This window comes from Eupeodes corollae, chromosome 1 (assembly GCF_945859685.1).
Source record: "Eupeodes corollae chromosome 1, idEupCoro1.1, whole genome shotgun sequence".
Taxonomy (NCBI): domain Eukaryota; kingdom Metazoa; phylum Arthropoda; class Insecta; order Diptera; family Syrphidae; genus Eupeodes; species Eupeodes corollae.
The window spans coordinates 32,456,820-32,469,548 of record NC_079147.1 but is presented as its reverse complement, the minus strand read 5'-3'; the positions used below and the strand labels follow the sequence as shown (position 1 = coordinate 32,469,548).

The window sequence follows — 12,729 nt, the reverse complement described above, 5'->3', positions numbered from 1 at the left end:
TTTTCGTATTGTGTTAATGGATATGACTCCCGTTATATTTTTTTTATTTTTAATTTCCCATAGGAAGTTATTGTAATGGGTCCGATTTGTCAAATTAAAAATGTTGGCATTTCTCGACGTTTCAAGGTCCCTAGAGTCGAAATAAAAGAATTTTAGAAAGATGTCTGTGCGTGCGTGTGTACGTACGTTCGTACGTCCGTAATTCCGTACGTTTGCGACGTTTCTTTCATCGCCCATAGATCAAGAACCAGAAGAGATATCTACTTTAAATTAATTTTGTTATATAGATAATAATGCAGAAAGATGCAGAAAGGGTTCTCCAAAAAATGCGTGTTTTTTTTTACCATAGCAGTTCAAAAAAGGTGAACATTTTAGTTAACCCTAAACAGTGGCGTAGCTAGACCTTTGGGGCCCTGTATCCAATTTTTCTTTGGGCCCCGTCACCTCTTACCAAAACTGGGCCATAACCTTATAACCTTTTTTTAAATTAAAATATTAACGTCAATAAATAAGTTAAATTTAATTCAATGTATAACGACATAGGAACTTTACCATAAATACATACTACATAATATATAGATACATGTTTTATAAAGCTCAAAAAAAAATTAAATAATATTTGCATTTCTTCTCAAAGTACTTCTTTCCTTGACTTTTTTTCTGCAAATTTATTTATTAAATCTTCCATACCTGAAGAAGATTTCAGTTTTTCAAGATTATCTGCTTCTATTGATAAAAGTGATAAATCTGACAACCTCTTCTGTCCCATTGACGTTCTGAGATAATTTTGTATTATTTTTAGCTTGGAAAAAGATCTTTCAGCTGTTGCTGTGGTGACCGGAAGAGTCAAGAAGAGAAAGCATGCTGTTATTACTTCAGAAAAACTAGAAGCAAGACTATTAAATTCGATGACTAATAATTTAGCAAGTTCTTTTATGGAATGAATTTTGAGGATTTCGGATTTAAGGCATATTTTTAGAGCAATTAGTTGATTGCAGAAATCACCAGATATGTCTGTATTGTACTTTTCCACTTTTTTTGAACCTTGATTTATCTCATCATTTGAGAACGATAAAAGCTTATCCGGTTCCAACACTTCAAACATACTACTAAGACTATGAAGGCTTTGAAATCTTTGCTGAGTTTGTCCAATCAAAATGTCCAAGCAGGAATAGTAAGTACCTTAGTATTTTTTAATCTACCGCTGGTCCCTGGTTTGTATTTCTGTGTGATGTTGGAGTTGGTGGCTGTGTCAGGCAGGACGATATATTTTGAAAGCTCGAATAAAAAAGTGTTTGCAGGTTGAAGTTGTAGTATTGTTGGTTGGTAGGACATGAAAAAAAAGAAAAAGATACACAGGAAAAAAAAATATTTGACGCATGTAAAAAATGATCATGGGAACATTTTTTTTGTAATAAAACTTTATTAAATATTTGAGTGAATTTTTTACACACGTCTTGTGCTCTATATCTTTGGGGGCCCCTATATCTCGGGGGCCCTGTTACATGGATCCACCTGATACAGCGGTAGCTACGCCACTGACCCTAAATATCTCAGGCCCCAATGACCCTAGAGACTTGAATTAAATTGTATTTAATACATTGTAATGTGATACCAAAGAAGTATATTTTTGGAAAAAAATCCAATTAACGGTTTTTTTATAAATCAAAAAAACTGAAAGAAAATTTTACGACTTTAACTATAATCTCATCTCATCATCTCTTTAAATATGATCTCATCTCCAAAACAATTTCAAGAATAATGTTTTTGACATCTGATAAAATCTAATTAACATTTTTTTATAAAAAAAAAAATCTAAAAAACATTACTCAAAATTGGTAAAAACTGAATTTCGATTCAAATACCTTTTCAAAACCTTAAGATTGAGGCTTTAAACTTATTTTATCTTATGAGAAATATTGGTTGGAACTTTCTGAAAAATGTTGAGAAAAATCAAATTGACAGTTTTTTACAAAAAATAAAAACCAAAAAAAAATAATAAAAGATAGTAAAAATTGTTTTTCGACGTAAATTTCTTTTCAAAAATTTGATATTATGGCTTTCAACTAATTTTCGCTTATAAGAAATATTGTTTTCAACATTCGGAAAAACTTTGAGAAAAATTGAATTGACAGGTTTTTTACAAAAAATAAAAACCTAAACAAAAAAATTAATAAAAGTTGCTAAAAATTGATTTTCGCCTCAAATATCTTTTCAAAAATTAAAACAAATTAATTATATCTTATAAGAAATGTTGTTTTAAACATTCCTCAATATATTGGGTAAATTTGAATTGACAGTTTAATAAAAACCAAAAACCTAATAAGAGCATTACTCAAAGTTGGTAAAAATTGTTTTTCGACTCAAATATCTTTTCAAAACTTTGAGATATTGGCCTTCCACTAGTTTTATCTTTTAAAAAATATTGTTGTTGAAATTCAGTAAAATTAAAAAAAAAACAAATTGACAGTTTTTTTGCAAAAAATAAAAACATAACAAAAAATCAATACTAAAACTTGGTAAAAATTATCTTTTGACTCAAATAGCTTTTCAAAAATTAAAAATATTGTCTTCAAATTTTTTATTTTACAGAAAATATTGTTTTCGATATTCAGTACTTTTTTATAAAAATATAACAGTCATTTTGGTAAAAATTGTAGTTCGGTTCGTGATATCTCTCAAATTAATTTCATTCATCCAATTTTTAAAAATTTAAGAAATGCTACTAAAATTGGTAAAATTTGTTTTCGACTAAAAATCTTTGTATGAAAATTATTGTTAATAATTTTAAAATTTGTAAGAATAATTCAACTAACAACTTTTTTAACCCAACACGAAAACCTACAAACTTTTAAGCAAGACAAATCGACAGACGGGGTGGGAAGTTACTAATTTATGTTTCAAAACATTTCTATTAATATTAAAATCAATTGCAAAACCATATTAATTAAAATCCATACAAGCCCTTGTGATAGGGTTATACTTAACATAGCTAGTACTGTGGTAAGGAACATTTAAAAACTCGCAGTCACAAGGGAGCAAGTTTCTAGAAGGCGCTTAAATAAAAAACATGGATAGAAAAACTGGACAGTCTTTATTAAAATTCAAGGCATCAAAAGCAAAAAGTATTGAGTTTATTTTTCTTCTATGAGCAAGTGGTTTTAGATCAATTAAAATACACCTCGTCTCGTAAGATGGACCAAATATTTTTCGTAAGGCAAACTTTGTGAACCTTTTTTGAACTTTTTCTATACGAGAAATGCTATGCGGTAAAGGGGCTCCATATAACAGTACAATATTCTAAATGTGGTTAGACGAGACTAGAATAAAGAGTTTTTAATGTATAGGGGTCTTCGAAATCTTTTGCTTTTCGAAAAACAAACCCTAGCATAGAGTTTTCTTTTGAGATCGCATGGTCTATGTGATTTGAGAAATTCATTTTAGAATCGAAGATAACGCCTAGATCCTTATGGTTGATAGCCATAGTCTTTGTAAAATGTTGTGTTCAAGTTTATAATTATAATGTGATTTTTAGAAAATGTCACAACGCTTCATTTCTTTTTGTTAAAATATAGCAGATTGATATTACACCATTTAATTAAATTATTTAAATTAATTTGACCTTTTTTTGTATCATTAAGTGGTTTTAAACAAATAAATTGGGTGGCGCAACAGTCCGTTGAAAACTAGGGCCTAGTGACTTACAACTCTCCACCATTCCTGTGTGCGAGTATAATGTTGTAAGAAATGGAGGGGACCTACAGTTTTTATGCCGAATCCGAACGGCTAATTTTAAAAAACACTTTTTCATGAGAAGAATTACTCTTGGAGAATTTGTCAATTCCTCGCAAGAGGCAGTACCCGTGAAAAGACTGTAGATGAAATAGGCAGGGATCGAACCCAAGACCTCTGGTATGAGAGTCCAATGCACTAACCATCATGCCACGGGTACTATGTTAAGTGAATTTATGCAATTGAATATTTTCAAATCGTCAGCAAATAGAAGACATTTAGAAAAAGTAAGATGTAATGGTAGGTTAAGTTAGGTTAGGTTAAAGGCCAAGAGAAAGGCCCATTGTGATACCACATGAATCTAGAGAATTACTTCTTACTAGTCGAACCATTTTGAGCTTTTTATAAATCGAAGAAGATATTTGATATCCTTTTTAGCTAGTTCACTGGGATTATCAAAAGAGTAGTCCCCCAGATGAAGTTTGCGTCTGAGTGAAAGAGCAGGGCAAATGCGTAGGAGATGAGAGATTGTTTCCTCTTCTTCTTCGTCCATACAGCTCCCACAGAAGTCATTTGAGGCTACACGTATTGCGTGTCTGCCTATTAGACAGTGTCCCGTAAGGACACATATTAGGGAGCTAATATGAAGTCTGCTTTGAGATAACAAGCCTTTAGAGCGCTTTAGGTCCAGTGAAGGCCATATGAGTTTTGTGGCTGCGCATGTTAGTGAGCTGTGCCACCTAGAATTTGCTATCGCAAAAGCTGTTTCTTTTGGCATAAGTTTACATGTAGCTATCGGTATACATCATCTCCCTTTCAGGTGAAATAGGTATGACGGTTCCATTTTTAGCGAGTTCATCGGCTCTACAATTACCTGTGATGTCTCTGTGGCCCGGCACCCAACAGAGGTGAATGTTAAATTGCTGCGCCATCTCCATAAGAGACGATCGACAATCGAGGGCCGTTAAAGATTTGGTCGAGACACCGTCAAGGGATTTGATAGCAGCTTGACTGTCAGAGAAGATGCGGATATCAGAAGTTGATATCACGTTTTCTCTTAGCCAGGAGAGAACCTCTTTGTTTTTTTTCCTCTGGAAGTTTTTTTTCCAAATTGGAGTTTAGGAATAGTGTATTCTATGTACATTGAGGTTCAAAATGATGGAGTGCCCCACATTGTTGTTGGTCCATTGAGATGAGGCGTTGAGTCTTATAGCTGTACTCGCTGCCACTTGTTTGCTGAAGGTGTCGAGGGGTGTCAGAAGGAGAAGAGTGTCTAACGCTGCTGAGGGTGCGGTTCTCAATGCCCCGCTTATGCAGAGACATGCAGTGCGTTAGACTCTGCTGAGTTTGTCGTAGTATGTGACTTTCTCCAGTGCAGTGCAACCCCGTACATAAGTATTGGTCGAATGACTGATGTGTAAAGCCAGTAGGTTATGCGAGGTTGAAAACCCCATTTGCTTCCTATAGCTTTCTTGCAAAGGAAAAGGGCTACTGTAGCTTTTTTAACTCTTTCCTGTATATTGGATTTCCAACTTAATTTTTTGTCCAATATCAGACCAAGGTTTTTGGCTTCATTGGTAAAAATTAGTGGTATACCTTTTATTGAAGGAGGTACAATTACTGGGATCTTGTATTTCCGTGTGAAAAGGACGAGGTCTGTTTTTTGAGGATTAATATACTAAGTCCGCAGTTATAAGCCCATCTAGTGAGCATATTGAGTGCATTTTGGAGGAGGTCTCTCAGTGTATTAGGATGTTCCCCTGTGACAGCGATAGCAACATCATCGTCATACGCAACCACTGTGTAGCCATCACTCTCAAGGGATATTAAGAGTTCGTTAACCACTATGTTCCACAGGAGAGGGGACAGAACACCACCATGCGAAGTGCCTCTACTGACAGACCTTTTTGTGCAAAAATCTCCCAAACTAGAGTTGATGATCCTGCTTTTTAGCATTAGATTAATCAACTCACAGATTGAGATTCGACGTTTAAGGTCGTCATAGCAGAAGTGATAGCAGATGTGTCAACGTTGTTGACAGCGCCCTTAATATCCAAGAAGGCCACCATAGTATATTCCTTTTGATTTATTGAGTATTCGATAGTTCTTACCAGAGTGTGCAAGGCTGTTTTTACTGATTTCCCTTTGCAGTAAGCATGATGAGACATTGATAGTCTCTTCTCAATGTTGTTACGTATATGGATATCGATCAATCGTTCCAGAGTTTTGAGAATGAAAGATGATAGGCTAATAGGTCTTAGGTCCTTAGGGTTGACATGCGATCATTTGCCCGCCTTGGGAATGAAAACTACCTTTACATCTCTCCAGCGCTGAGGTATATAGACCAGATTTATACAACTTTTGAAGATCATAATGTAAAGTCGTTAATAAAAATGATGAAAAGAAGTGGTCCAAGTTGACTACCTTGAGTAACACCCGACAAAATTATAATTTCCTTAGACAAGGCATTTTTACCACCTGTTTTCTACCTACTAAATAGCTTTTTATTCACATTAGGAGCTGAGAGTGAAATCCATATAGCTCTAGTAAAGTGGCCCCCTATACATATCTTACTGTTTTTACACGTTTCAGAACCGAACCACACAAAATCTATTGGGCATAATGACATTTCTAAATTTGGGCGTTACGCAATTGAAAGTTGCTTTGGGTAATATAACATTTTATTAGGGTCTTGTGGTTTTTACGACTTTTCTTTTTTTTAGCTTTACGTAATTTTATGATTTAAGATATACGTCGTTTGGTGATAACACATAAGAAGCGATAGAAATCAAAAACGTTGTAATGCCCAACATAAATGTCACAAAACCCAAATTAAAAAATCTTTTGCCCAAAATGAAAACTAACAATTTGGGCGTAATGGTTTTGGGTGAAAAGATCTAGCACAGATTTCAATCAGGAATTTTTTTAAATGAAAGACATTTCGAATGATTGCTATAAATGATCTCTTGAGGGCAATGACTGGTCTTTAAGTACAGTATAATTAGGACTTTTGTTGTTTTAACATTAACCGATATACCTAGTTTCAAAGTAACTTCAAGAAATGCTTTTTTTCTAGTATAATTTGTATTTCTCATTATTCCGCAATTTTTAAAACGTTTCAAATATTAACATGTATATGTTAAAAATCACATCATGAGTTCAAATGAAAATAATTAATGTATTCTGGCATCACTTAAAATATCAAACTACATTACCAGCTTTTATTTCATTCCAAAAACAAAAACATGTGAGAAGAAACGTCAAAAATCTGATAACATTTGACACCTCATGAAAAAAAATACAAGAAAAACATGAAAATAAAGACCGAATCCATATGATTCCGATTTAATTTCCAATTGAATTTCTTGCTAATAAAAGTTCTAACTAACTAAAAAACAATAACAAGTTGCAATTCCTCGAATTGCGCTAACTATTTAGCACTATCATCGGAGAATTTCAAAATCGATTGATTCGATGGTAAGTTTTATAAGATATTTTTTCTTCTAACGAGAATGAGAACATTATTCAATATTTTTGTCTGTCTGTCAGGCTATGTTACCTCAAGCGGCGTGCTATTTTTAGAACTTATTTTTGTCTTTCTTTTGAACATAAATGCACTGCAATCTAATTAAATTACATCTATCAATAGATAAATCACCATAAAACACAACTGGATTGCTAAATCAAATTAGTTACAATGCTTCCGACCACAATATTCCGGCAAATGCATCGACCTGGCATGTGGAAGCATTTGCCTGACCTTTTGCGAACTTCACGCGAAGGAACAACATGCCTTAATCGTTATGCTGCTGCCACAGGATTCATAAAGACCTCATTTCTCGACCATCAGCGTTGGGATGTTGTCTCGCTGAGATTGTATGCGGATTCAAAGAAACATTCGTTCCATCTGAAAACAATCAAAAGTCGAGATCTCATCCAAAATGCCATCGAAAAGAAACGTGATATCTTTATCGAGAGGAAGAATGTCCTTGTCAAGGATATCCGCGAAACCAAATCAAAGGTGCAAGAAAGGGTGCGTGAGAAAATGGAAGAAGTCATCGAACGCGAAAACATCATGACCATTCCGAATTTCCTGACCGTGGGACGAGCATTTCTCGCCCCTTACATTGGATATGTAATTATCGATGGGGATTTTAATTTAGCCATTGGTTTATTGGTTGTGGCTGGGATAACTGATTTGGTAAGCTTTTTCATTGTTGAAAGGAAATAATCGATTAATCAAATCCTTCAGTTAGATGGACAAATAGCTCGATATTGGCCGAATCAAGCGAGCAAAGCTGGCTCGTTCCTCGATCCCATGGCAGATAAATTGCTCATCGGGTCGCTGGTCATTTCGATGGGCTACTGTGATCTGCTGCCTCTGTGGCTGGCCGGAACCATACTCTTTCGTGATGTATTCCTATTGGGTGCTGGCTTTGTTATTCGTTATGTCAGTCTTCCACCTCCAGTAAGTCTAAAACACTAGGAAACCTTCCGGGCAAATAAATAGTCCATTGATTTCTTATTCTAGAAAACCTTATCGCGATACTTCGATGCCACTCATGTAACTGCCCAACTAGAGCCTACATTTATCAGCAAAGTCAACACATTTGTTCAGCTTACTGCAATCGGGTTGAGCTTGGGAGCACCCGTATGGAACTACCTCGGTAAACCACACCACTTGCAACGAAATGCATAATAATAAACATCTCATTTATATTGCAGATCATTCAATGCTTCATGGGTTATGGTATTTAACTGGTGCGACAACTGTAGCCGCAGCCCTCAGTTACGTCCTCAATAAGAACACTTACAAAATTTTAAGAAAAAATACGTAAAACAAAAAGGTGCTTTAAAAAACTTGACTAGTCCAATGGAAGGAGAACCCACAAAAGGTGCAACAAAGAACACGAAGACAACTTTAAGTCCTATTTTAAATTAAAATATGAGATCATCTTTATGAGCTTTGTGCTCCTTCCATTGGACCAGACATTGTTTTAAAGAAAAGACCTGCAAGGGCAATAATTCTGTAGACGACTTAGATATAAGTTTCAACGAATCAAAAATGACAACAACTGAAAATATCGTTTCCATTGGTTATCTATTTTTTCCCTCACACTTTCTGTGAATTTATTTTTTGTTGAAAATTTAAATAAAAACCTTTCATAATAGACTGACATGATTAGCTTCATTGATGGCTTCTTCATTGCTTCTTTTTGTTTAACAATAAAAACAATCTTTTATTCTTCAAACTATGAGAACATTTGACTTATGTGGCAACAACGTATTTATCAGTTTTGTACATTTCGTAGGCAAACTCTTCTGTGTGGCTGGGATCGAATTCCAGCCCGACATAGTTTATTTCCAGACTGAAAGGACCATCATGTCCGGCTCGAGCACCGACTGAGAATCCTAAGTGTGTTACCCGATTGAGAACAATTGCACTTTGTCGATCTTGGACGCGACCTTTCGATGCATAGAAGAATTTCGAAAAAGGTATCTGCAAGCAAAAATACACCTTAAAAAATTATAGATCCTGTGAAAGTTAAAAAAGAATTCATACCCGAACTGTTTGCCAGTGAGGACCACCTCTGGTGTAAAGCACATAGTGGTAGACATCGTTCCAGAGCAGGTCAAAGTATCCTTCGCAGTGTAAGTTAATGAGATACGAACGTCCATCGCCTCTTACCTTCATGACTAGCATGTTGTATTGTGTCCAGTCGTAGGTCGATTCTCTTTTGAAGGATTTCTTTAAAACGAATTCCAATTCTTTTTATCGAATTCCATAAGAAGAGATCGTTTTTATTATTTTACTCACCCTGACTCTCTTGGATCGTATATTGGCATAACCGGTTCTTTTGATTTTTCCATCTTTGATTATATCCGCGCTAACATAACCATGAAAGAGACCTGCACTGGCATCGCTAATCTCAAACTTCGCCGAAGTTTGTCCTTCATTATGGTCACTGTCGGTGGTTACTACCCACTTGTCCATATCTTGTTCGTCTTGGAACTTAAACACAACATCGGTTTCACCTTGATTAGAGGATTTGATGCTTTGAATTGAGGAATTTATGTAATTTTTTTTATGTAAACAAACCTGGTCGAAAGACTAGCATGGGATCACTTTCTAGTCTTTCCTTTACCTCGTCCTTCCATAGAGAAATTTCTTGTTTGAGCTCTTTTAATCCATCGAGTATGAGTTGTTTTTTGGAGGGCAGTGGCAATTCGGTGCGGTAACCACCTTTCTTTTCACGTTCCCAAAATTCTGAGAGAACTTGAGTTGTGTGAATTGAATTAGTTGTTGGGGGGCCGCCGCCGATTGGAAGTGATTTTTGTAGAAGATGATCGTAGGTTGTGGCCCATAGTTTCGTGCGTGAAATGCTTCGTAGTAAACTACACATTTTTGTAGTTAAATGGTATTCATTTGAGCCAATTTAAGTAATAATAAAGAAGGTTTTTCTTAACTTTTTCAAAGGATGTGTTATGACATTGATGGGATTAAAGAAAATCAGCTGTCATGGTTATGTCAAAAATGACAACTGACGACAATAACATCAGTGTTTCAGGTTAAAGAAAAATATTAATGGATTCCTTTGAGTCAATTGGTTTTTAGGTTTGTTCCACAGTTCTTCAGATCAAACCCAAGACCGAGTTATCGGCAAAAAGTGTTCGAAAACCCGAAAATCTTTCACACCGAACATTTACATGTTTTCATTTGACATTTAAATTTGTTTTACACCGACTGTCAAATTTTGTATTGAAAACATTTGTGAGTTTTGTTCTTTTCAAATTATTTGTGAAAATAAAAAGAATTAATCTTAATACATAAAAAGAAAGTTGAACAAATATGAAGATATCGTTAAAATTTTTTTCATTACCTCAAGCCTCTATCATAAAAAAATGTCGTTTTCTTTTGCAAATCCTGGAACTTCGAAAGAAAAGAAGAGCTTTAATATTTTATGCAGGTACGTACCAGCACTTTTTGTGGAAGGTAAAATGTTAGTAAACGATGATGAGTATTTTAAACAACATTTCAGAACGAATCTCAGAACTTTCGATATACTCTGCAATGTACTAAAGGATCTGGAAAGGCATATTTAATTATTTTTAACTTTAGCCTTATGTAGGTACTTCGTTGATTTTCAGAAAGACAAAGATCTATACGAGCTCCAAAAGAACGAATGGGATCCCATCATTGAGTGGTTTAACAATCGTTTCGACACTAACATACAAAAGACTCCCAGTACATTACCACCCGCGCCTAGCCGTCTCGGAATTGTCTTTGCCAAGTCCATAATCCTGTGATAGAGCAGCATATCAGCGCAAATAAGGCTGTAACACTAGCTCGTCTCGAAGAAGAGTTTCAACTAAAGTTCTGGGGACGGGTGGAATGGGCTCACGACATGTAGGTACCAACAAGAACTACAAGCTCGCTTGGCTACAGCAATCCTCTTTGCTTAGTCTAATAACTAAGCTAATTGTCTAGAAAATATATCATAGAATCAACAACAAACAAAATTGTTACAATAAAAATTAATTTTATTTCAAACATTTTCTTCTTCTTTCACAACAAATTCAATACAAAATACTGAGCTTATGACTATTGCTTCTGTTGGACAAATGTGCCTTCAGAATCGCCATATATTGTGGCCGTCCGAGCAACTTATAGGCGGGGTTGAGAAGATTCTGAACGATTTCGTGTAGGCCCTTATGGCCAGAGCAGAAAAGGTCAATTCCTTGTTCCATATTCGTACCAAAATCACACTCATTCAGAGCGATAACTGAAGGTTTTATGATGGACTGTAATTTTTCCATGACTATCTCTTTGGCTTCTTCCTTTGAGGACTCTCCTGATTTGTGCAAAGCACTGAGGATGTTCTTGATGTTGGCATCGCTGTCCATCAAGGGGCGATAGCCCACAGTTGTGGTTTTATTCACTGGAACAACGATTCCCACATTGTGGAATGTTTTGGCACAAATTTTCCTAGCCCGCTGCGACTTAGCCTCCAACGATTTTCTTTTATACTTACTAAGCTTATTGCTTACCAAAAATGTATGGAAAAACTTAAGTTTTCGATGTAGTTTTTCGGAAAAAACAGATTATTTCGCCAAAACCAGAATTTGGACTTATTGTGAAAAGTCTATAAGGCATCTATGTGCACAAATTTATTGTATAATATTTGTATTCAATTTTAATTTCATATAAAAAAAATATTTTGCATATTATATGACGGCGGCATATAGTGGCTTCTCACAGAATAGCTTTTTACGGAGTTATTTCAATTCAATTGGATAGTCAAAAGATGAACTAAGTGATGCTAAAGTAGCTTAAATATTGGATTTTGTAGACTCTTTAGATGCAATCAATCTGAATAGAAGTTGTGTTGGAGATGTTTGTAGTAAATCCACGTTTATTTGAGGGTTGGCGTGTTCGGTCATTGACTATAGGCTGTTTCTGGAAGGTGGAATAATCTTATCACAAGCTTTAGAGGCCAGTTATTGCTATCATTGAAAATAATCCGGACATTTTTTAGAATGTATATTTGACTGTGTTTACCTTTGATTAGAAATAAAAATTATATACTGATCAACCGGCAATCACACAAACAAATTTTGTTCGAGAAAAAAAGATTGATTGCGCATTTGTGTTTTGCTAAAATTGTATTTTCTATTTTCGGACGACAAATCATTTCCCTGAACAGCTGATACTTTTATCTTTAAAAGTGGAACGAATCGTTCTATTGTTTTTTGTTCCAATTTCTCATCATTCCAATGACACATTTGTCGGTGGATTTCAATCAGGAAATTATTTTCAATGCCACAAATTTTTAATGTTAACTATAAACGACCTATCAAAAAATTTCCAATAAATAGTTTCAATGATGAAAACTAATGATAGCTATAACTTGCCCCTTAGGGTGGATAGCTAATTTTTGCAGCATATGCATTTAAAAATCTCATTGAATTAAGGACCTGCGGATGTATATTACACTG

General features: G+C 34.9%; 2 protein-coding genes across 3 annotated transcripts; one reads left to right on the top strand and one right to left on the bottom strand.

Annotated features, from left to right (window-relative positions):
- Window positions 1-7,019: 7,019 nt before the first annotated feature.
- LOC129940394 (probable cardiolipin synthase (CMP-forming)) lies at window positions 7,020-8,909 on the top strand. Of its 2 annotated transcripts, none has more exons than XM_056048712.1 (5): window positions 7,020-7,209; window positions 7,282-7,933; window positions 7,985-8,200; window positions 8,264-8,399; window positions 8,458-8,909. In XM_056048712.1, the coding sequence occupies exons 2-5, from the start codon at window positions 7,430-7,432 to the stop codon at window positions 8,568-8,570; spliced, it is 969 nt and encodes a 322-aa protein (XP_055904687.1). In that variant the 5' UTR covers window positions 7,020-7,209; window positions 7,282-7,429; the 3' UTR covers window positions 8,571-8,909. The 2 variants fall into 2 exon arrangements, with proteins under 2 accessions (XP_055904687.1, XP_055904686.1); XM_056048711.1 differs by having other exon boundaries at window positions 7,021-7,209; window positions 7,382-7,933.
- A 33-nt stretch (window positions 8,910-8,942) lies between these two features.
- On the bottom strand, window positions 8,943-10,249 carry LOC129940396 (complex I intermediate-associated protein 30, mitochondrial). The gene is made up of 4 exons (XM_056048713.1): window positions 9,833-10,249; window positions 9,551-9,768; window positions 9,296-9,481; window positions 8,943-9,232 (listed from the first exon to the last, which is right to left on the bottom strand). The coding sequence occupies exons 1-4, from the start codon at window positions 10,134-10,136 to the stop codon at window positions 9,002-9,004; spliced, it is 939 nt and encodes a 312-aa protein (XP_055904688.1). The 5' UTR covers window positions 10,137-10,249; the 3' UTR covers window positions 8,943-9,001.
- Window positions 10,250-12,729: the final 2,480 nt, after the last annotated feature.

Coding starts and splice junctions, on each gene's coding strand:
- LOC129940394 (XM_056048712.1), top strand. CDS start 7,430: ATGCTTCCGACCACAATATTCCGGCAAATGCATCGACCTGGCATGTGG. Junction 8,201..8,263: donor ATGTCAGTCTTCCACCTCCA/GTAAGTCTAAAA, acceptor TTCTTATTCTAG/AAAACCTTATCGCGATACTT. Junction 8,400..8,457: donor ACCCGTATGGAACTACCTCG/GTAAACCACACC, acceptor TTTATATTGCAG/ATCATTCAATGCTTCATGGG.
- LOC129940396 (XM_056048713.1), bottom strand. CDS start 10,136: ATGTGTAGTTTACTACGAAGCATTTCACGCACGAAACTATGGGCCACA. Junction 9,769..9,832: donor CATGCTAGTCTTTCGACCAG/GTTTGTTTACAT, acceptor CCTCTAATCAAG/GTGAAACCGATGTTGTGTTT. Junction 9,482..9,550: donor TACGATCCAAGAGAGTCAGG/GTGAGTAAAATA, acceptor TTCGTTTTAAAG/AAATCCTTCAAAAGAGAATC.